Source organism: Cavia porcellus, unplaced genomic scaffold (assembly GCF_034190915.1).
Source record: "Cavia porcellus strain 051 isolate PalLab524CR breed Dunkin Hartley unplaced genomic scaffold, mCavPor4.1 scaffold_2, whole genome shotgun sequence".
NCBI classification, from domain to species: domain Eukaryota; kingdom Metazoa; phylum Chordata; class Mammalia; order Rodentia; family Caviidae; genus Cavia; species Cavia porcellus.
In genome coordinates this window covers 70,406,861-70,431,761 of record NW_026947485.1, presented here as the reverse complement: position 1 = coordinate 70,431,761, position 24,901 = coordinate 70,406,861, and the positions used below count along the sequence as shown (strand labels likewise).

Here is a 24,901-nt window from a genome sequence, read left to right as displayed (position 1 = left end):
GGAAGATAGACGGATAAATAAGCCATCATGATGATGTGTCTGTGACCAAACTAGGGGGGACACACAGGCTAAGTCCCTGCTGTGAGCAGTCTCAGGCAAGCTTTACACCAGAAAGTATAGGCCAGGCAAGGCTCCTAAAGGAGAGGACCTCCTTCTGGAGACTAGGATGTCCTATATCTGGAGTCCTGTGCACTCTCCACTCATTTCTTCTCTTTTTTTTCTCTCTGTCATTTTCTGGTTTCTTTTTGTAGTATTTATAGTTACAAGTCTATTGTATCTCATGAGTTTTCCTGGAAAGAGAAATACTCCCCACAAACATGGCCTGCCCTCGCCAGCCCCTCTCCAAGCTGACAGGTGCTCTGAAGATGACTGAGCTTTGTACTGAGGTTGATCACCTGTGGGAAATAGAGGCATTGGATTGGACCATTGCCTAAGTACTTAGTTCCAGGGAGGGCCACACATGTGTACCTATATGCATGTGGGCATGTTATCTGTACTTCTTTTGGAACTTAGATTCTGATCATCAGTTCATGGTTCTTGTTCATCATTGGTCCCCTTGGGCCCATCTGTCCATCAGTTGATTTCCATTCTTTTGTTCTTTTTTTCCCCTGAAGACAGTTAGGATCACAGTCACCTTTGCCTTGGCATATTGCTTTATAAAGCAATTTGTGTATAAGTTTCATAAATTAAGTGGGGCTATAGACCTATCTCATCTCTTCCTTTAATGCTCAGCATACTGTTTTTGGAGAACTCTCTTATGTTGCTAGGAATATCTTTCACTGTTTCTAACCACCACAGATGTCCTGTTGGGGGCGTCTCTCATGTTTTACTTATCAGTCCAGCCAACTACAAACACCTGAGGATCCCGTGATTCAAAAATACTTCACACATATCATTTCTTGTACCCAGAGTTTTTCTAGGATGTATGCCCAGAAGAGAGATTTCTGAGTTATAATATTGCCTAGCTACTCCTACCTTGCTTTCTAGAAGAATATGTATTCAGAATCCCCAAAAGTGCATAAGTCTTTCTGTTTCCTTATGTTTTGCCAACGTCCTAGTGTTTGATAGTGTTATAGACGCAAAGTGACGTCTTGTTTTGGTTTTCGTGTCTTGATTACTAGTGAGTTTGGACGTCTCACCAACCGTTAGCAGTTCACCTCTCGCGAATTGCCGATTCATGTCTTTGACTATTTCTCTATTCATCTTCCTGCCCATTTTTCTGTGACTTACAAAGATTTTCTCTTTATTGTGGGTATTAGCTGTTGTAAATGTTAGAGTTTGCAAATAAATTCTTTCAACTTGACATCTCTTATTTGTCCATAATGTGTTTCCATGATTAGTAACATTTAATTTTGGTATTGTCAAATTAATCACTTTCCATTCCATGATCAATAGCATATCAAATCTTATTTTTTAAAAAACCCCTTTCTCATGTGGTATATATACATCTTTAGGTTTTCTGAAGAACTGCAATTTGAAACAGTAGAAATAAGTTGGAGAGATGAGAGCACATCTTCAGATATGCTGATTCTTCAGATATGCTCCAGACATACTAATTTTTCCTACATCAGAATCATGTGGGTGAAAAAGTTTGTCTACTGTCACCATCTTTATTTTCCTTCCTGGGCTGTGTCTCCCATTTCTGCCCAAGATACTTGCTTTTGTGTCTCGTTTTCATCACTGGTATGGAATCTGTAATGGTGTTCCATTGCCAGACATCACGTTTGCTCCTCCAGACTGTGGGCTGGACACCCACCTCTCCTTAGTGCTCAAGGTGCTTGAGAGATCCAGGCATTTCTCTTCACTCTGGAAGAATCCCAGAAGTTCCTTGTGGAAAAAAGGCAACACCTAAATCCAGTGTGCTATTTTGTATTTAGGTATGCTCTTTAATTTGAAGTGTGATCCATTTGTTTTTAAGTGCAGTCCCCCTTAAGTTCCTTCATATTATGACATTTTTTTCACTGAATGAGCTGTGCTGCAGAAACCTCAGAGCCAGCAGCCCAGATAGATAGATATCCTGGGAACACTGGAAATATTGGAGAGTTTGTTTTTCAATTTTTAATGGACAAATAAATATCATATGTATAGTGTACATGATGCTGAAATAGGTATACATTGTTTAGTGACTGAACTGAGCTAATTAATATGCATTACCTCATAGATTTATCAATTTTGTGATGGAAACATTTAAAATTAATACTGCCAGAGACTTCTGAATATACAATATATATTTTTTACTTATAGTCACTCCATTGTACTACAGATTTCTTGAACATGTTCATATCTACCTGATATTTTGTGTCCTTTGCCTAACTTTTTGGCATGATATTCTTGATGATCATTGAATTGGTCAGCTTTCTTGTTGCTGGAACAAAATAACACCTGAAATTTAAAGGAGAAGAGGTTTAACTTGGCTCACAGTTTCAAAGGGTCCCATGGTTCGCTGGTTCCAAGGCAGAGGCATCATGGTGTGGGGGGTGGTGGAGCAAAGATGCTCAGTTCATGGTGGCCAGAAAGCAAAGCAAGGGGACAGTGCAAGAGAGGAAGAGACAGATATGTGCTCTCAGATTCATGTCCCCACGACCTTCCTACACTGCTCACAGTGGTGCTTTACTAATTCCCTAGGTGTTTCTTAAGCCAATCAAGTGGACAGTCAAGATTAACCATCATGGTAACAGTGATTATGCTACTGACATTTAGTGCCTGAAGGATAGAAATGCTAAGTATCCTACACTTCGGTGGGCAATCTGAAATAATAAACTTTTTAACCCCTCCAAATACCAGTGGTGCCCCCAGTGAGAAACACTGATGTAAACTGTTTTGATATGTAAAATAAGAGAAGGAAACACAGAGGAGGTTGTGTCCAAAGTCAGACAGCTAAATCTGATCCTGGGGCGAGTCTAGAGTCTAAGGCAGTGGTGGTGAGCCTGTAGCGCAGGTGCCGCCCAGCTATTTGTTGTTGACAGCTCTGAAAGGTTCACCATCACTGGCCTCCACACTCAAACTGTGGTCTGCGCACGGGCACAGATGCACTTTGGGGCTAGGGAGCACAGTCCAGGCTGTTCTTTTGGATGGCAGGCAACAGCCTGCTTGTAGTGTCTTTAATCTTATTTTCGTTTTTTACTGGTTACAGCCGAGCTTGGTGATTATGATCCTGATGAGCATCTTGAGAATTACATAAGTGAGTTTGAGATTTTCCCCAAGCAGTCACAGAAGCTGGAGAGAAAAATCATGGAAGTTCATAAAAACGAACTCAGGTAATGTGGGTAGAGAGCTATGAAAATGATAGCAGTGGAAAAATATTGTTACTTTGGGGAATGTGTAAATCTGTGATGTAAGATTTATTATAGTCAACTGCTTCAGGTGGCGGGGCAGTATTTCTAGGTACCACTGAGCACCCCAGCGTCCCCACTAATAACAATCTCGGTAGTGTGAGTGGTGTTCGGGGCTGCATATGATCCATCCATAGCTATTCCAGCTTTGTGTTTTCTTATTTATGTGGGTTTCTAACCACCCTGAGATTCTGATAGTAAAATCTAAGGTAAATAAGTAATCTTTTCCAGTTGGAATTTTGTATTGCTGTTTCTCCTGTGGCCATTGCTGGAAGTGTTTGCCTTAGGTAGAATGCACTGGATGGACGGTGTTCCCTTTGTCAGGCTGCTTTCAGTAGGACAGTTTTTTGTGTCTGCTCCTCCCCTCCTTGTCGACAGCACTTCAGAGTAATAACTACAGGTGGCAGCCGTGGGAGCCTCACTGCATGGAGTATTCATAGATCACCAGACGTGTTTCTAAGCCCTTGGTCTATTCAGACTCATTTAATCCTCACAGTGACCTAGGTGCCAGATGCTCTGGTTGTTCCCATATTACAGATGAAGGAACCGAGGTCACTTACACATGTCAAGGGCTGAATGTAGGCAGCTTGGGTGTTGTGTCCATGCGCTTGGGCACTCTGTCCACCTCTGCTGGACATGGGCCAGAGGAGTCAGGCAAAGCATGCCAAGAAACTTGGAACTGAGGTAACTTAAATCTTGTAGTCTACAGTTAGAATCTAGATCTTGTGAAAATCACGAAAGAAATTATTTTGGTAATAAGCATAGGCAGTGCCTAGGTGAAGTGTTGGTGAAAAGCCACTTTCATCTCCTGGGCATCTGACAATACAAGAAAATGCTAGCATTGGATCAGTAATTCTGGAACAAGTAACTGACCCAACAAAGGGGGATTGGCAGTAGCTGCATGGTGCAGGCACTCCCTCTTCTGGTGCATCTGAGAAGAGTATCGTGTAGGTGTTCAAAGCAGAAGCATGTTTTAGGTTGGAAAGTTTATTCTTAGAGGTATAGGTGATTAGATATCAAAACATAGTGACTTCAGAAGGAAACCTACCATCTCTGGTTATTTTAGAGTACTGTGTTTTAATGAAAGATTGTTGAAATTCATAAAACTCTCAGTATTCTTTTTATAATTTGAAGACAAGGGCACGAGAGGTAACAATAAAATTCTAATATTCCACTGAGGCGCCAGAGAAGTAGCCCCTTTTTATAGGTCACAGGGCAAGATGAGGGAGTTGCATCCATTGTATGGATTAGTAGGAAAGGTCTTCTGCGACCAGAATTTGCAAGGGCTTAAATATGTGGCACATGCAAAGTAGTAAACATACCTGGAGCACATACTAGATGCCAGAACATCATGTCAGGAGCTGTGTGTGCATCTGTTCACCTAGTCCTTTCAGATTGACAAGGCAGACACTTGCAGTGTTCCCAGTTCGGTTTGTGGAGAGTCTGGCATGGTGCAGGGAGGTTGGCAGCGTTGGAACATGGGCTTGCATGATATGAACATCTACACTCTTACCCTTGTGCTGTGCAGCTGTGAGGAGCAAGTGTTGTGCCTGGCATGTTCACTGTGTAATTCTGGTGGTGACATCTGAGGATGGACATTGGGAGCAAGAGGAGTCAATAATGTTTGCTATTAGAGATGCCAAAGACCCACAAAAGAATAGGAGGGGAATAAATAGAAAGAACAGAATTTTGAGAAATGTGATCATAAGACTTGGTGATGTACTGGATTTTATGAGGACATGAGTGGCTCAGAGAGGGTCTCCCAACAATCAGAAGACTGTAGATTGGCTACTGCTCCAGCACCTGAATTTGTGGCTAGCTCTGAAAGTGTCATCGTGACCTGGGGATTCCAGGGAGCCCTGGTTTTATAACTCTTGACAGTGAGTCCTACAGCTTGATCAAAGCTGCTGTTTTGCAGCTCATGCAGTGCTAGAAAGCCCTTGTAAGAGGCCATAGTCACAAGCCTGGGGCATGAAGCTGGCAGATATCATAGGACATTGTGAGGGGAGCCTTGGGGGTACTTCTTTGTGCATGTTTGCTTGCTTTCCCCAAGTAGTTATGTATTTGACTCGGGCTCTGTGCAGCACTGAGAGATTTTGGGTCAGGACAGAAAGATGTGAAGAATAGAAGATGTCAGTGCTAGGGAGAGGGCTTTCTATAGTTGGAGGAAAATGTACTCTAGAGGTTGAGCCTGCCTGATCTAGTATGCCCTTGCATGTAGACCAAGAGAGTGGTGACATTGTGTGGGGAGCAGGGCCTTCCACGGAATTGTACCACAAAATCAATAGTGTTGGAGCAGAGTCACCAGTGGAGGAATCCTGTGCAAATCTGGACTTGGGCATGCAGCCTCGGTGATCCCAGACCCCATAAGCCTCAGCGATGCAAGAGAGTAACGCAAAGCTACTGAGCCATTGCTTTCGAGATTTCCAAGAGAGTTATGGTTGGCCTTTGTTGTTGTTTGAGAACTTCTTCCTACCTGCTTTCTGCACCAGCTGAGGAAGAAAACAAAATAGACAGTGGTGGAGATGTTTGAGCATTATAGGAATAATAGTGGTGGTTTACCGTAGGGAAACTGTTTTTACCTGTTGAGGTCTCACAATCTTTCTCTGAATTTTGTGGACTATAGTTATGCTGTTCTATTCTCTCTGAGTAAGGGACAAAGCTGCCATACTTAGGATAAAATTGATCAGGGAGAACTAAGACCTTCCCCTCCTGGGAAGGCTACTCAGGCAGGAGGATGGGAGTTCTTTGGGGAGAGAAAGTGAGAAAGAGAGATCCCTTGGAATTTTCAGATGTTTTAAAATACAATAGAAAATTGAGCTTTTAGTGTTTCTCTGGATAAAATGCTTAGTCTTCCTTGGATATCCAAGAGATCAGTGCTTGAAGATTCAAGTTCATGCCTGAATCAGTTAGTCTTCCTTATGTATGTCACATCTTTGCAGTGGAAGGCAATTTTCCTTCAGTTTTGCTGTGAGTCTAAATTTCTCTAAAAAGTAAAGTCTATTTACAGAAAGAAAACACAGGATTTGGGATTAGCTCATAGTAAAGTGCCTGCCTAGCATTTGCCAAGCCCTGAGATTTATCCCAGCACCTCAAAAAGAAAAAGAAGGGAGGGCGAGAGAGTGATTCACAGAGATTCCCCCTCTGCCCCCTGCTCTGCTCATAAATTGTTCCCCAATATCAGCACCTCCTGGAAACAGTACATTTGTTAACACTGATGAGCTTACATGATGCATTGCAATCAGCCAGTCTCTATAGCCAGTTTATACTTCGACTTACTTTCAGTGTGCCTTCTATGGGTTTTATAGTAACATGTGTCCACCACTATGGTATCATACCTCTGTAGTTTCATAAAGAAGAGTTTCACTGTGGTAAAAATCATTATCCCTTATTTTTGACTCCTGAAAACCTCTGCTTTTTTTTAACCTCCATACTTCTGACTTTTCCAGAATGTGATAGTTGGAATTTCACAACATGTAGCCTTTTTTGGTTGACTTCTTTCACTTAGTAAATATGCACTTAAGGTTCCTGCCTGTTTTCTCATGGCTTGATAGCTCATTTCCTCTTAGCACTGAATACTGTTCAGGATGTGGCACAGTTCATTTATCCATGGAAGACCAGCTTCATTTCTTGCCAAGTCTGAGCAATTATGAACAACACTATTTATAAACATCTATGTGCAAGTTTTCTTGTGGATGTAAGTTTTTAACTTGTTTGGGTAAGTGCCCAGGAGCAAGATTGCTACATAATATGGTAAAAGTGTGTTTAATTTTATAATCAACAGCAGACTGTTGGCCAAGTGTGTGCACTATTTTGTGTTTTCACCAATGCGTGAGCATTTCTGTTGTTCCACATCCTCGCTAGGCTTTGATGGTGTTGATGATCTGGATTTTGGCTATTGTAATAGGTGCACAGCTAACAAAGCTGTATTTACAAAGGTATCCTTGGAGGTACCTTTGGGTCTCTTAAATTCCTGCAGACATGTTCCATTTGCATCTGGCCATCCATCAGGAGAGGGCACTTGGTCGCAAGCCATCTTGGTGAAGGGCCAGCTGAGCTCAGAACTCAGAGCAAACGCTGGCTCAATCTAGCAGCTCCCAGCTGAGTTCAAGTCTGCAGAAGCTGCATAAAAACCTGCCTGAACTTCAGGAGAAATAAAGAAGCAGGCTCACTGAAATTACCCGATGCCATGCGATACCTGCAGGCTCTCTGGGATAAATCAACCTGGATCTGGAGTCTGCCTCCACACATTGTCTACCAGTGACAGCAGAGACCAACCTTGAAGCGGACTTTTTCCCTCTCTTTTTCTGTGTTTTCTTCTCTTCATTGTTTATTTTGTTTTTTGAGTGTGAATGTGGTTTCTAGTTTTTTTTGTGTGTGTTAGTTGTTACTCTTTTTATTTCCTCCTTCTCTCTTTTTCTTCTGTCTTCTGCACCAATTTCCCAAAGTTTATATGATCTTTCTTTGTCTTCCAGCATTGCTTCTAATGTCTTCCTCTTCTATCTCTATTTTTACCCTAATCTCTTCTAAATTTTCTCTCGAGGGTAAAATTGGCATGTTGAGAGCTTATTTACTGCATAAAATTTTCTGCTTTGTTTTAGATTTTATTATATAACCATAAATCTAGTTCATATGGTTAAAGGTGGCAGATTAATGGTGACCTCAGTTTGTCATTTTTTGAGCTTTGTTTGATGCTGTTGTTATTGTTGATTGTACCACTTTAGCCAGAGGGACATAAGAAAACTACTCGCTCAGGGCAATTTACAAGCATCAATCAAGGAATTAAACTAAAAACAACAACAAAAAGTACTAATAAAACAGATGATGGCCAGATTCTAGAGAAAAATGACAAAGGAGGTCTATAATCAATGTGTGTTTCATTCTCATGTCTCTAGAGATAATTTTAAAACAAGACCAATATTTGCTTTAAAACTGTGACTCTCAGCCTCCTTGTCTTTGACCATGGGACCAAGCATGTTCACTGAAAGAAAGATAGCCTCTTTACATAGCGCTGGAAAAACTGGCTTTCCACTTGCTGAAGACCAACACTAGAACCATGTACACTAAACTAAAGGCAAAATGGATCAAAGGTCTAAATTATTAAAACAGAAACACTAAATCTGCTGGAAAACAAGGTAGGTAGAAACCTCAACGACATAGGTGACGGCAGAGAGTTCTTGAACAAAAACCAAACTGCGCAAGAAATATTTCAAAGAATCAACAGCTGGGATCTCATCTTCTTAAAAGACACCAACAGAGTGAAAAGAAGACTCACAGAGTGGAAAAAAATTTAGACAACTGTCCCTCAAAGGACTTCTATCTAGAAGGAATTGAAACAAATCAATTTTAGACCCAATCCAAATTTAAAGTCCCAATCCAAAAATGAGCATCTGAGATAAATACACACATCTCAGATGAAGACATACAAATTGCAAATAAATATATGAAAAAATGTTTAGCATCATTGGTCATCCAAGAAATGCAGATTAAAATAACACTGTTTCCCCCTCACCCCAGAAAGAATGTCTATTATCAAGAAATCAACCAATAACAAATTCTGGGGCGGGGGAGTTCGGGGAACAAGGAATCCTTCTCCACTGTTGGTGGGAGTGTAGATGAGTACAACCATTGTGGAAAATCAGTGTGGAAACTTCTCAAAAAATCAGGATTCAAGGTCCCATTCAAGCCCGCTATTCTCCTTCTGAGTATTTTCCCAGAACAGTTAGAAACATCATGCCACAGTGGGAGATATGCATCTATGTTTATAGCAGCACGATCTGTAATAGCTAAATCTTGGAAACAACCCAAATGCCCATCAACTGGGGAATGTGTTTTAAAAGATATGATATTTCTATATGATGGAGAATTATTCAGCTGTAAAGAAGAATAAGCTCGATGTTTTTATAGGTAAATGGATGCAACTACAAACCATACTCATAAGTGAAATAAATCAGACTTGCATATGTAAAGATTGTGTCATCTCTTTAGTGTAAGAAACTGAAAGAGTAAATAAGACCCAAAATGCACAATAAATGTAGTGAAAAGAAAAGAAACTACTCAAAAAGAAAGGAAACTGGGAAGGGGAAAAGAAAAAAGGAAAGGAAAATAATACATATATAATATATATGATAATCATATATAATTTTGATTTTCATATATGGTATATGTGATAATATATAATTATGATTATATATTATACCTGATTGTACCACTTATTGCCAGATATTATATATATGATTATATATTATACTAGGTATAATATATAATATATATTATAAATGATAGTCAAGATAAATAAACTTAATTATACTACTAATTTCTATAATTCCCTAAAAAGAATGGCTTGTGTTTATACTGTCTGGCCAATTTTGCATGCCTATATCTTGTATTCTGAGCAACTACTTTGAAGATAACAATATGCAATATGTCAACTACGGTTAATTTCCTTTTATCTTGTTTTGAAATTATGTATAAGTTTTATTGTTTTTTCTCTTTAAAATAAAAAAATTAAATCTATGTGTGAGAAAAATTTTTTTAAATTTAAAGACTTTATTGGATTTGATGTGCAGGGATGAGATACACCCTTGCTGTGGGACTGAATTGAGATTATTTACATTCCAGAGCCCTCTGGTGGCTGGAAGAAGTTATAACTTCAAATATATATAAATGATACATAATATATACTATTTTCTATGTATTTGGGGCCCTCTTGGTTTCTGTTTTCCACAGTTTTAATCATAGCTACATTGAGAAGAGTGGCTCATTTTTTTAGTGATAAGGTTCTCAGAGAGGGTTTCAGATAAAGGTAAGATAATGTTCATTGCAGGGAGTTCTGGTGAACTCCGGAGGCGTTTCCTAGAGCAGTAGTGGCGAACCTGTGGCCCTTGTGCTGCATCGATCTGTGAAAGCTCTAAAAGGTTCACCATCACTGTCCCAGTTTCTACTCCCTGAGTCTTATTCTCCTCCTCACCCATTCATCTTGTCTGTCACTAGGGCAATAACCCTTATATTCACTCCAGCCATAAATCATTAGCTCTTAATCTGCGGAAAGCTCAGCTGGCAATAAATCTTTTCCCTTCCCCCTAAAGCACAGAAATGCCATTCAGTTAGCCACTACTATAATAGTAGTGAAATTTGTCATGGAAATAGTCATGACACAGAGTATTTTAAGCAGTGCAATCATCTCCATTCCTCAGACCCTTAGTCTCTGCAAATCATTTGATGTAGCTTCCTAGCAAGGAATGCTGGGCTAAAAGCTGCCTAGCTTTATAGAATAACAGGTCCTTCTGTGAAAATGCCCTCTACCTGTTGCATCTCATGAGCAGGGCACAAGAACATACCCAGGTTTAAATGCTTAGGAAATGTCAGATATGAGAAGAGTGTTTATTGAGTAAAAGAAGAGAGATATCCAGTTGTTTTGCAACCCCCATCTTTCTTAAGATGTCTTTTTTTCCCCTGTCATCACTTTTCCCACCCTCTGCACTCTTTTCCTTCCTGAGTCTTTTCCAGAATGCTTCTAGAGCCCAGTCTCTGGCCCTGACAGGTTATTAAATGCATTTCCATTTTACTTTACTGTCTGACATAACATCCTGGTTAGGAATGAGATGGTGCAGGCATTTGGCATCACATGCTAAATCTTACATTGTGTGGCCTAGATTCAGGGCTCTTTTTAGAGAATGCTGGGCCAGGCTGAAGAATGTGCACATCTGAATCATTAACAATTATATGCAGATGAAATGGGGTGAAAGTGACCTGAAGAGAGAATTAGCAGTCACCCAAGTGCCATGTGGCTGGGAAGGAGAGAGGCTGTGCTGGAAGAGGGAGTCATCCTTACCTGATACATCCCCTGAGTATCCTGGGCAGGCAATTACAAGTCAAAGACTCTGAGCTTTTGGGGAGACTCTAAGAATATGTCTGCTCATCCACGCCCTCATCCATCCACGCCTCATCTGTCCACGCATGGTCTGTTCATGCAGCACGTGGTTATTGAAAGGCTGTGTGCAGGGGAAGTGCAGGGAGGTGCAGTAGTGCTGCTCGGCCTAGCAACCATCAACTGCTTCGCCATCAGGCTGGGCCCCATCACCAGCCTCACTCTCCTGTGACTCATGCACTGAAAGATTTTATCTAAAAATAATGTCTATGGAGTGGCAACTTTTTATTAACTGAAAACACCTGACAGTGCCATCCAGAGCCTTTGATTGTCACTTATACTAAACAAAGCAGTTAACACACTGGAGAGACTCAGCAAAGTATGGGGTCATATAGTCCCAGATTTATGTCCTTTGGGCCAAATAATAGTTTTCAAAATGGCATCAGTTGCCACAAAGGTCTAGTTTTTATTTGCAGGTGGACGATTTGGTAACACCAGTTAGTAACAGTCTCCTTTGAAAGAATTATTTGCTCTCTAAATTGCCTCCCTCTCCACTCAGCCTCTTTACCTTCTACTGTCTTAGGTGTTGAGTTTGTGATCCGCAGCTACCATCTTAGACAAATAAAGAAACAGAGGGCTGAGAAACTACTCTACCCAAGTCTACACAATTGGGAATCTGTGGAATGTGACTTCAGTTTTCTCATGCAGTGCTGTAATATCTTTCTAAGTAGCTGCTGTCCTTTAGTTTTGGCCCTATGTGGCATAAGAGCATCATCACTGTACCCTCATAGCATAGTAGTTATGCAAATTGGCAAGATTGTATCTCATACTCTGCCCAATTAGGGGGTCCCTAATGGTTCCTTAAGAATTTACAAGAGATAATGTCCCCTCTCTAAAAAAATTGGAAGTGACAGATTGGGAACTGTTACTTTCGGCTAGAGTGCAGAAAGGTATACTATGTGGATCTCCTCTAACTTCAAAGTAGCACTAACTAGCAAGGTAAACTCCAAAAGTAGAGTTTTGAGCCCACTAGACAGCTGAGGATATTTTTAAAAAGCCATAAATGTACTAAAATCCAGAATGTCCTTCTGATGAGAAGCTCTCAGGTGCTGTCATTTTAGTGGGACAGTGGAGACGGGGGAGTATATTACAGATGAGATGTGATGAGAGGGAGAAGAAAGATCTCGTGATGTCCAGAGCACAGAGATGGGACTGCAGAGCACAGTTTCCTTGCAGCCCTCGAGTTTGGAGTCTCTCAGAGTCTGAGTCTCAGGGGTGCTGAGACCCCAAATCCTGCTGCTAGGTCAGTCCTGAGAGCACCCCATGTGGTGGGAGCCAGTGTTGAGAAAAGTTTAAAGCTACACCAAAGCTGAACCTAAGGTAAAGTTTCAAGAAAACTTTTTTCATTGCTATAACAAATGCCTGAGGCTGGCTTCTTTATAAGCAAGGGATAGATTTAACTCTCAGATCTGGAGATCCAAAAACAAGGTAGCAGCACTTGCTTAGCTGTGCTGAGAGATGATATGTGGGAACATCATATATGATCAGTGGCACCACAGAGGGAGTGTGTGCAGGAGGGAACAATCACAGGGCAAGAACGAAAGTTGGAGACGTTCAGACTTTGCCCTCCTATAACACTCTGCTTTCTCTGCTCTCATGTGGCTTAAGTTGGGTCCCTTGAGGGGTCAGAAATCCAACTACCTCCTACCAGCCCCACGTCCTGAGTCTCCCATGCTCTTCCACACTGCACACCAAGCAGACCAAACCTCTGGGGGCATCACATGGATAGCTGAGCCATAACCTCCCACAATCAACCTGTTTCCAGACTATGTAGAAAAGGATGGTGGCCTGGCAAGCGTGAGGTCAGGGATTTGATCCTTGACACCAAAAAAAAAAAAAAAAAAAAAAAAAAAAAAAAAAAAAAAAAAAAAAAAAGAAAGAAAGATAAAATTGAACTTTAAAGTCAAAAGTTGACTTTTAATAATAATATTAAAAAGATGCTGAAGGTTTAACAGATCATGAGAGTAAGCAGCTCTCTGAAGAAGAGGAGTCTTCTGTGTGTGTGTGTGCCCACACGTGTGTGACAGGCAGACAGACAAGAAGGGAGGGAGAAGGAGCTGCCTATTTGGATTCAATAAACACATTTTTAAATGAAAATTAGAATACTATACAAACTTAGAGCTATATAGAGAGAAAGATTCCCATATACTTTGAGACAATTTTTAAAAATTACTTTTTCCTATTCATGTCAATATACCTGATGACTTTCTGAGTTTATTATTACTTTATCAAGGGAAAAAATAATTGCAATCTCTGTGTCCTCAGAGAAGAAATTTAGCTGCCAGATGTGGTGGTGATGCCTATAATTCCAGCATTCAGGAAGCTGAGACAGGAGGATCACTGCAAGTTTGAGGCCAGCCTGGGCTACATAGTAAGCTCAAGTCCACCTTGAATTACAGAGCAAGGCTTTGTTTCAAAAAAAATATCATCAAAGGAAGGACCAGAGATAGGATTTGTTGGATTGAAAGAGCTCACATAGTAATGATCAAGATAAAGATTTTCCATATATGCATGGGTGTTACAGTGAAATTTAAAACACACTCAAACTGAAAAAATCTGGAAAAGCTGCAGAAAGATTTTATTTTCATAAAGCAGACATTACTTTCTTTTGAATGTCCTGTATGGTAACCACCCCTTCCTTCCCCAAACCCCTGTGGATAATAGAAAGGACACTTGGCAGAGCATGTGACAAAGAATCCCATCTTCAGTCAGAGGCTGAAGACACCTCTGGAAGGAAGGACGCAGAGAGGTCTGGGCCAGCCATACACACGAGGTGGTGGTGCTTTGGGGGCTGGGAATAAACAGAGCCGCCATCAGTGAACAGCATCTGTGTGTGGAGCACCGGGGAGCATTGCCGTCTTCCTCTGGCTCAAGGGCAGCTGCAGGCCCGAGCTGAAGTTCCCCAAGAGTGAACAAGGATATCTCCAAAAGGAGCAAGAAACTTTACCCCAAATCAAGTTACTGGAACTCTTTGGGTATGGCACATCTCACCCTTACAGCTACAGCTACAACTTCTGGAGGACACCCTGTTAAATGGGTTTGTCACAGATGGGCACTGAACTGAGAATCACCATACACTTAAGGAAACATCAACCCCATGAACCAGAGATGGTGACTCTGCCCTCCAATGACCCTCACTGGAGAGCAGCAGTTGTGGAGCTGACAAGATTGGACTTTCCATGAGGCAAACAGTAATAGAGATGGAGGAGGAATTCATGTTCATGAAGCAAGAACATGTTGCTGTTTCAAGACTCTGAAAATATTACAAAGGAAATGAAATGCTTAGTTGATGTTTAAAAAGACATGAGTGGATGAAAAGTAGAATGTACACAGCAAAAAAAAAAAAAAAAAAAAAAGAATTGGCAGGCTGGAGGCTTGAATTAGGAGATAACAGAATGTTAAATAAAAAAGAGAGTATAAGGATGTTCCTGGACACAGTGGAGCAACATTTCAGTCCATTAAGAGAAAAGGGAAGATCTTGCAAGGCTTTAGGGATTCTGTTTTGATTTAGAGGTAAGAAGACACTGAGTGACTTGGGAGGTTGGGGGAAATTCCACCTATGCATTTTAAGTAGAGATAGATTTAATTTTGCAATATAATTTTGCATTTTGAAAAATAATAAATGAATTCTTGTTGCTTTCCATAGCACACTCTTCTGGTTGTTGAAGTCACATAATTCTCTCTGGGGAATGATTTGGGTTCTCCATGATATATGTGGGATACAATGCTGGTCAAAGTGAGGTCTCTGAAATGTTGTGCAGGTAAAGTATAGAGGTCAGCACAGAGAGGACTCCATGGCCTTCTGTATTTGTAATCCTTTTCCCCCTGTGGCCAAGATGTCCTTTACCTTCCTAGAGGTAAGCATAGGAGTAGTGGTTGGGATTTCCTTTCAGAATCCAAGGCTTCCCATGAAATGTCTGATGGTTCTTCGGTGGGGTAACAGAACTACCCAGTTTCTATGCTGAGCAAGAAAGAATGCCATTTACCCAGGATAATCTCTGGATGAATAGGAAAGAACAGATGCTGAACTTTTTTTTATATCAATTAGCAAGGACCTGCTTATTAGTAACTTGATAGCCTTGATTAACTGTACGGTCACTGGAGTACTGAGATCACACGTGGGTGTGTTTGGAACAGTCAGCTCAGAACATGAGCTCAGATTTCTTGGCAGAGTTTCCCTATGGTGAGAAATAATGATTGGCTTTATGATCACTGTGTCCATATGGACCCCCCCCCATATTTAATGTAATGTTGCACATTTTATTGAAGGAATTTCATTTTTATATTTTAACTCCTTAAATTTCTTTTGTGTGTGATTTTAGAGGCCAGAGCCCGCCGGTGGCTGAGTTTAACTTACTCCTGAAAGCTCACACTTTGGAAACTTATGGGGTGGATCCTCACCCATGCAAGGTAACTGTCCCTCAGCAGTTCATAATGGTTTTGCCCCAGATAGAATGAAGTGAAGTGAATGCCTGGCAGAATGCTCTCAGGAGATTGCCACAGCCTTGTACACAGATGTTGATCAGAAAGGACAACTGTGGGCCACGGTCACGTGTGGAGAAGTGATTTTGCTCTAGAGACTTGCTCACTTGTTACAATGTAGTACCCATGCTTCCCTAAGTTAGTAACAATGGACTTAAATATTGAGTAGAAGATGGTTTTCCTTTGGAAGCTTAAAAGATCTCAATGTGTTTTAAGGCCACTGCTGGCAAGAGTGCATTCTTTAAATATGGGAAAGTGGAAGGATAAAAGAAAGATTTAAATTACATTATAGCATTAGGAGTTATTTTACTCATGTAATTTGATAGTATTTTTCTCAAGTGTGAAACCAACCTCCCCTATCAGAAGCTGATTTAGAATTCTGGGGTCCGTCTGGGAAATCTTTCTCTTCATCAAGCTCCTGAAGTGATGATGCTATATATGTTTTTTCTAGAAATAATTTGTGTAAGCAATATTCTCCTTGGCATATTTTAACTGTGTATTAACTGGACATTAGCACTAATTGTAAAGTAGGTATTTGTATCAGTCAGGCTCTTAGAGATAAAGAGTACTAGCTCATTAGCACAGAGCTCGAACTTCTCATTAAAAAATCTACTGCCCGTCACACCCCTGAGCCCATTCCCTCAGAACCTGTGGTGGGCCAGGCCTCCAGTGTATGGCTAAGGAGGTGGCACTTGTCTGTCTTACTCTTCTGCTTGCATGATTGTTAGAGAATATTTTCTAGGTTCCCCTTCCACTAATGAGGTAAATCACTTCGCTTCACTTGGTGACTTTGATTTTGTTCAACAAGTTAAACCTTACTGTTTTTGTTTATTATTTTGAGACTGACTTGATTTTTATTGTTGTTATTAATCTTTGACCTTCACTTAATTTATCAATAAATTGCTTAGTGTTCCTGGTCTACGCTAGAAGCAAAGTAGACTTTCCTGGGCATAAATACTGAAAATACCAGAAATCCTCTAGGGTTGAATAACAGGATTGAATCTTGTGGTGTGACAGGATTGAATCCTGTTACAGAAAATACTGACAGTTTTGGTTTCATTGTATTCAAGAGCTACTAGGGAGCCAGACATGGTGTTGCGTGCCAGTAATCCTAGCACTAGAGAGGATGAGGGAGAAAGATCAATGTGAGTTCAAAGTCAGCCGGGGGTACAAAGTGATTTCGAGATCAGCCTGAACTACATAGTGAGACCCTGTCTCAAAAGGACCCAAAGAAGAGCTTACAGCAACCAACAAGAGTTTGCTCACACTGCAGAGCAGATCCATGGCACAGGTAGTCCAGAAGATATTTGAAAATAGACATCTTCTGGGCAAAATCTGTCTTTTTCCAGGAGGTTCCTTTGGGGACAGAAGGATCATTGCTCCTGAAAGATAAAAGCCACATAATTCTGGGCCTTGTCCAGATTTTGGAAGTCCTGCTATAAAGGAAATCTTAAAAACTGTAACGTGACAGTATATTAAGAACAGGAAAGGCAAGCCCAGTCTGTTTAGACTCAGCCAGCCATGAGATTGCAACACCAGCTGCAATTTGTAAGATAGACATACCTCAGCCAGAACGCACTCTTGTGCTAACTTGCTTCAGTTAAAGCTAACTTGAGCTAACTTGAGTCAGTTAAAGACAGTGATTCACGCAAACCCCTGACCTTCAGGAACCCTCTTCAGCCCAGAACAAATTTGCCTGACAACATATGCTACAACCTGTGTAACCCATTATAAAATAATCTGCTGTCAGCTTTTTTACTTCCTGCCTAAAATATATGTGTCTGTTAATCCCAAAGTGGGGCTGGTGATTTGGAACTCAGTTTCCCCCAGCCCGCTAGCATTATAAAGAGTTGCCTTTTAACTCCTTGGTACCTGTGTGTCTTCTGATTCAACCCTGGCTTTTTCCATACTCACTTAAAAGTTCTACCTCAGGAACCTCCATTGTTACAATCACTGATCTTGACCTAAAACTGAGCCAGATTAAAGATGAGTAGGAGTGCTACTTATCATGTACTTTATTTTCCTCAATCCAAAAAAGTTTTTATTTCCTTTTTTCAGGATTCAACAGGAGCAACAACATTTTTAGGATTCACTGCTACAGGCTTTGTGGTATTCCAGGGAAATAAGAGAATCCACTTGATAAAATGGTGAGTTCTTCTTTGGAAAACTAACTTACCATATGTATTCATGATTCCTTACCCTTCTCTTTGACTTGTGTGTGTGTGTATGAGTGTGTGTGTGTGTGTGTGTGTGTGTGTGTGTGTGTGTACAGTGCTGAGTAGATTGTCTATTATGTTTCTTTACCTTGGAGTATTACGATAAAGGCATTTATCACCTATGAGTGGAACCCAATCTAGGTTACCCTTCATGGGGAATTGAATTGTCAAGCTGAGGAGTCACCTCCAGAGATCTCGGCTGGAGAGCTCTGTGTTCATTGTTTGAACACCAGAAGCTTCTGCTGACCCAGCCAAAAGAGGGAGTGCAGTACAGGGCAGGGCTTGTGGCTGCCAGATCACTTCCCATTAGGTCCCACCCCTTAAAGGCCCCAGCACATGGAACTTTGGGGTTCAAACCATGGCAGTGTTTTGGAGCAGCTTGGGATCAATCTATTGTCTTCTACTCACTTGCCTCCACTTTTCTCTCCTACTGAATATTCAATGCAGGTGCACCCTTTGTTCCCCAGAGTATCAGTGAAGTTGCTTTTGGCAAAAAGTAGCAAACACATCTACCCAGAATGGTAAGAGGATGGGTGTACAAAACCCAAATCTGAGGGCTGTTACCTCATCTGTGAACTTAATTGCCCAAGTCATGACAAGGTCAAGTCTCCACTTTCTTTTCTACCATCTCAGGTTGGTAACTTGTTTCAAACTCATGTTCATGAGATGGATGTGAATATCAGTCTGGCTTCTTTCATACAATCATCCAGATCGTGGAGAAGAGGAGCCCCTTCCATGTGTCTCCTTTTAAAACAAGCATACCTTTTTCGGAATCCCTGTAGACTTCCCGTATTTTTAGTTGGACAGAACTGGGTCACATGTACTTAAGCCAGTCCTCGTCTAGACGAATGGAAAGTCCATGTGTACTTTGGTCTGTCAGGCTAAGCCCTTGGCTGGGCAGTGTACAACCTGCGTGAACACAGGTGAAGTGTAAGTTGTGTCAATAAGGGAGGAGAAGGATGGGTACCTCCAGTCAAGGGCTTTTCATAGCAGATGCTTTTGCTGTGGAGGGAGTAATGGTGCATGTTCTGTGTTCACTGGAATATTGTAAAGGCCTAGTGCTGTTCATCTGCAGCTTGACTCAGTTCCTTTTCTCATGGCCCCTGCAAGGCTTGTCCCCCTGGGAATTATGGGGCTGTGGGCTTGCTCTAAAGACTAAAGCTCTGAGTCCTTGGCTGTGACATTCTTGACAGGCCAATGGGCATCTTCAGTCCCCAGGTTGGAACTGCTTTCATGCACCCCGTGGAACCTCAGTGTCATGGTTCTGTGAACTTTGGGCTCTCTCCCATTGAGTTACCCCTTTCTTCCTCAGCACTCTGTCCTTTGCACCTGCTTTTCTTTCATGCTGTCTCTACTGGGTTAACATCAGTTAGCTATGCGCATGCCCTTCCATGTACCTCCTACTCTGTTTTTAAATGGCAGTGCCCCCTCTCTAAGACTCCTGATTCCTCTAAATATCTTCTTTGCCCTCTCAATTACTGTCTTTTTTTCAGCATATGTTTTGAATCCCTCTCTGTGCCCAGTTGTTTTCTTCTTCCATAGTTAGCATTCTCAAAACGTTCATCGCTTAAATTCTGTGACTCCTGGTATACCCATCCTCAGTGTGGAGATTGATTATTTCTGGCTGCCTTAGAATGAGAGAAGCAGACGGAGAAAAATGAAGTAATGGGCAAGAGTGCTTTGCAGACCTATTGCAGCTTGTGATATATAAAGTGTAATGGGAGTGTATTATCTGGCTTCCTTTTCTGTATTTTTAGCACTTTGCAGAAGTGCTCCAGTGTTAATCACCCTTGGTCCATTTCAGAATAGTTTCCCTAGGGATCTTCATGGACTTTGGAGAGCATGAGTAGTTTGGGGCTTTCCCCATCCTGCCCTAGGACCGCAAAGAGTTTAGGGGACCAGAAGGGTGTTAGATCCTCAGGTTTCTGAATTTGCTTGGACCCAGAGTAGTTATGCTGGAACCTGGTATATATCAAATACAGATTAGTTTCGGGTGTTTTCCTTCCCTTGATGTTATTTTTCTTCTGGGTGTGCAGAAGAATGGAAACAAGATATTACCTTATATCCATGAGAGCAGTGGAAAGCCCCAAGTGAGTTTATACACCAGCTTTCCTCCCAAGAGAGGATTTGCAGACAATTCAGAATCATTTCGCCCATATTTTATAGTTTGGCTGCATCTTTCCTCCAAGGAGCTGGAGAGTGTAAGTATTAACAAACAAAATGAATTGGCCCGCTAGCTTTTCAAGGCTGGAGCAATTCTCAGATTCAGTTAATGATGGATTCAAAGCATCTGACCTTCCCATCCTCCCACATCTAGCTCCAGGAAGCACATATACCACACTGCAACATTGTCATGTGCTTTCCTTATTTATGAAGAAGAATTGTTTTATTACATACTGAAATGCTCAAAATTGTGAGAACAACTTGGTAAATGATAAATTGTGGTTGAAAGCGTGACTTCAGATTTTATCCTCAGGGCTGTTCTCTTAAAACCTTTCTGGAATGCAGGCCCCAGAGGCCTTTTGGTGAGAAAATCATTCTGCTGTATTGTGGTGATATAACTGGTAGAACACTGATGTTGAGTTTGTGGATTCAGCAGGATTTGGTGGGGAAGCCAGGCGCTTTGGTTACCTGCTACTTTGTTTTTCCTTCTCACCCTGAGATTTTCTCTTCTTAGGCCGGATGTCTGCAAACTGAAGTTTGAAGGAAAGACATTTTATGTGATTGGCACACAGAAGGAGGTCAGAGATGGTTTTCTTCCCATGTTGTGTGTGGATGGGGAAATTTGAGGCTAAAATATGCCTGAATGTTGTAGCCCCAAAGACCAGGATATTTGAGTGTGATGATAATGGAAGCTATAGGCTGAAAACATTTTAGAGGTGAACAAATGAACACTGGGTTGCACAAGAGTAAAGTAGGTGAGCAATGCTGATTATACAGCACAAGGTGTAAAATAAGGCGAGGTAGACTTGAATAAAACATGGATCTCCTCACTCTCTGTGCTGAGGTACAGAAGTGGGGAACAAATGCAGAATGCTTATGAAGCTAGATGTCAGCCAGCATTAGAGAGAGTGATAGAAAGAGTCTGTAAGCCCCAAGAGTCTGAAAACACGGGGCTTACCAGATAAAGGTTGTGATTTACCAGGGAACACATTTACCAGGGTGGCCTTAGCAAAAAGTCAAGCCTCAGAGCTGGCCCTGAAGTTTGCACATTTTCTGCTCAATTACCAGTTACTCAAGTATGGAAAATAGGTGTTAAGACTAATCTCAGGCTGATAGAAAGACAGGTGATTCCTGGCGTGTTGAGAAAGCTTGTGAAACTGCTTTGATTTGGAAATGGGGCTCAATAGATTAAGGATGTCTGATGGAGAGTGGGAGGGTTACTGTTTGTATCATACTTTAAGAATCCCAATAATATGTGAAGCAACCTCAGAACTGTGGGCAGGAGGCAGGATACAAGTAGATAAATACCTAAAGGAAAAACTGTGTTGATGATACCTTTTTTTTTTTTTTAATAGAAAAAAGCCATGTTGGCATTCCACACGTCGACACCAGCTGCCTGCAAGCATCTCTGGAAGTGTGGGGTGGAGAACCAGGCCTTTTATAAGTAAGGACCTTTTATTCATTTACTAATAGATTTAAAAGGCACTCATGGAGCCCTTTATGTTTTGTGAATGGTTATATATTCATTTCTTTTTAAAAAAAGCTTTTTGTTATATTGGAGTGAATTATAAGTTTGGTATTTGGTGTGACTACAGATGTTGGCCTGATCAAGTCCTGAGCTCTGTGTTGGATGTTTTCTGTGGAGGCACTGTGGGCTATTTTTAAAAAATTGTTTCCGTTGAACAAGTCATATAATCTGTTTCTGGTTTCGGGCCCCTCAGATCTTGTGATGGAGGTAATACAAGTGGTTTTTATTTTTTATTTTTTAGGTATCGGGGATCAAACTCATGACCTAGCACTTGCCAGGGAGGCATTTATGCTGCTGAGCTAAATCCCTGGGCACAGGTTTTTATTTTTTAAATAGTCAATGGGTTTACCTGAGGGATGAAGGGAATTGAGGCAGGTAAGAAGCAATAGAGGATGCATTCTACCACAGTCTGTCTGCTAGGTTTAGCTCTGCGTACCTCTGTGGGGACTGGGTGGCGTGCCTTGAAGTTGTCTGCAGGCAAAGAGGCAGAGCTGTTTGTCTGCCATGGCCCCATTCACTTGGCTGAGTATTGCTTTGGGGGCAGAGATGTATTCTCTGACATTGGCTTACTTGGAACCTGGGTCAGATGAGCCCTCCCAAGGGACCTTTACAGTTACAGACTCGTGCATGTGGGTAGTGAGAAGCTTCAGGACAAAGATGTATGGGTGAAATGTCATAAGGAGTGTAGGACCATGGAGGCTGCGGTGGAGTGGCTGCAGAAATCCATTGGGTGGCTCCAAGGTCTCTGAAGAGTCCACACTGAGGATGGGTTCACATGATCCCACCTTGTCCTCCATGAGACCCGCCTGCTGCCTGGGAGGGCAGGGCTAAGGGACACAGTTAGGAGCTGGCCTGCCCTGTCCCATTGTCACCAGTACTACACATCCCTGGAATTTACTCAGGAAGCTCTTGCTCAGTTTCCCCACCCTGGATTTCTTCCTCATTCACTGGACTCATCTCACTGAAAGCAGCTGGGCCACTGAGGCTCCTGGGCTTTGGCCAGGAAGGACTGTCCAGAAAGGAGAACAATGACTTGGATAATGATGTTGAAACCTGTTTTTAGCCACAGAATTTTTTACTTTGAACTGAGGTGTAGGCAATGCCTAGAATATGGAGGTGAAAACAGAGACACTGTGATATGGATGGGGCTGATTCGGGACTGGAGATTAAAGATTTCATCCACTGCTCAAGGCTCCTAGGGGCTGGGGCGACAGAGGTGCATTTTGCTTGAACTTTCCCAGGGTTGGCACTGAGAGTCCTGTAAGCTGAAAACCACTAACTAGTGGGCCTTAGCAGCTGCATGATTTAACAACTGGATGAGACTATCCATGACATGCCACACAATTGGAGCGGCAGAGTGGAGCTGTGGATCAGTGACCTGTGGCAGCTCCAGGCCAGCTGGAGGGCAGTGCACCACTTGGAGCCTGCTACAGGGGTCGCTGGCCTTGGCGACATCCATGTGTCTAGAGTGCTCACTGTGTCAGAGAATAGGTGCAAAAACTCCGAGTGTGATGTCCTCCATCTTTAATCCAATCCCAAGGTTTTATTTTTTTAAATTATTTTTTCTTTTAAATCTTATTTAAAGAAAGACTAAACAAAACAGGAAACGGGTAGAAATAATACATACTTGCAAAGAAAAAAATAAACAGTAAGAAATCACTAGTTGATGATTACATATTGTCCTCTTACAAATAGTTGTTCAAGATACAAAAGTGAAACATACAAAGTGGGGATTCAAACAGTGAGACTGCAAATGGTTCTGTTCAAATATCCAACTTTTGTTTTGGACTTAAACATGCATGCAGTTATCCGTATCTTCATTTATGTTGAGATTAAATAAACCATAGCAGGCTAAAATCACTCTGAACAAAGAATAATAGTATTCCTGGATTTCACATCACAACACTACGGGATCAGCACTCAATACCCTAGTGTCTCTTTTTCTTCAAAGTATGTGTTCATTTCATCATGAGTTATAGGATCAGTTCTCGTAAACTGTTTATAGGTTCTACGCATGCATGAGTCTTAACATGTTATTTCTATCCTTTCTCTATTAGAGGGAGAAACAAAACAAAGCAAGACAAAAAAAAAAACATTTCCTATAAACACATGAAACGAAAAAGACGTATAAAACCACTGTACAAGGAGTTCTACCATGGTTACTGTGTTGTCCCTTGTTATCTTCAATAGAATTGGCTATATCATCAGATATAGTATAATTGAATATACCAGTACATAACAGCATTTATAGAAATACAACTTTGTAGATAGTATAAAACTACAAAAACAGGAAGTAATCAAACCAGAATGGATACCGTAGTGAATCTTGTCATTTTCAGTGTAGTTGCCTATATTCTCAGACTTGATACTATAAATTGTAGCAGTTTTGAATAAAATCTGTCGATACCAAACAGCAATCAAACAAACCAGGTTTAACTAAGATCAGTCATAAGAAAACAGTATAAGTTATACAGAACTCCAGATTAAATTAATAAGAAAAATTAAAGATGATTACTGTACTATATCCTGTTAGTTTTGGGATAGCTGTCTGTGCCCTCAGATATAGTGCAAGTAGACAAACTGTGACAGAATCTAAGCAGAACAATGCGAGTAACGTGGGTTTTAAATCCTGATGCACTATTAATGATATCCTCTGCCATCTTTTTAAGACTATTTCTCCCCTTTTACTCCCACGGGGTGCACTGTGCATTTTTGAGTCTCACTAACACCCTCAGTTTTTAGAGTTGGGGGACAACCTGCTATTTACCTAAGTGGTCCTGAACCTTCTCCCTCCTGGACTTGATCTCTAGTTGTATTCCTTTACCTACTAAAGCCTGTCTTTCCAGTCTATCTACAAAAACTGGTCAAGTTGCCCCTATTACTCTCTGGTTCTCTGTCACATGGGGCATTTTTTTCTCATATTTGATTTTCGGTCCATAATCCCTTTTTTGGGTTAATTATATTTCCTATACAGAACATCTTCGTGGACCCTACCTCCTGATCTACTCTGCCTGTGTTTCTCTTTTTTTTTTTTTTTAGTGTATCAAGGCCATCTATATTAGAGATTATAACCAACCTTCTCTGCCCCATTTCTGCTGTGCTTTTTTCTGCCATCAGTTGTCTGCTTTTCTTCTTCATTCCACTTTCTGCTGCATTCATTGAGGCCTCTCTGCCACTGTTCCTGGAATCCTGGTATTTTTCTCTCTCTCTCTAGAATGTCCTTCAGTATTCTCTGTAGAATTAGATTGGT

At 41.3% G+C, this 24,901-nt stretch overlaps 1 protein-coding gene across 4 annotated transcripts in view; it reads left to right on the top strand.

Moving 5' to 3' along the window:
• The window catches only part of Frmd3 (FERM domain containing 3), a 259,089-nt gene that overhangs the window by 171,697 nt on the left and 62,491 nt on the right, over positions 1-24,901 (top strand). For all 4 annotated transcript variants that reach the window (XM_013158449.2, XM_063243500.1, XM_013158447.3 and 1 more), the window contains 5 exons: positions 3,134-3,257; positions 15,585-15,672; positions 17,803-17,891; positions 20,638-20,701; positions 21,479-21,567. In XM_013158449.2, coding sequence (XP_013013903.2) covers positions 3,134-3,257; positions 15,585-15,672; positions 17,803-17,891; positions 20,638-20,701; positions 21,479-21,567 — 454 coding nt within the window. The remainder of the gene's footprint in view (positions 1-3,133; positions 3,258-15,584; positions 15,673-17,802; positions 17,892-20,637; positions 20,702-21,478; positions 21,568-24,901) is intronic.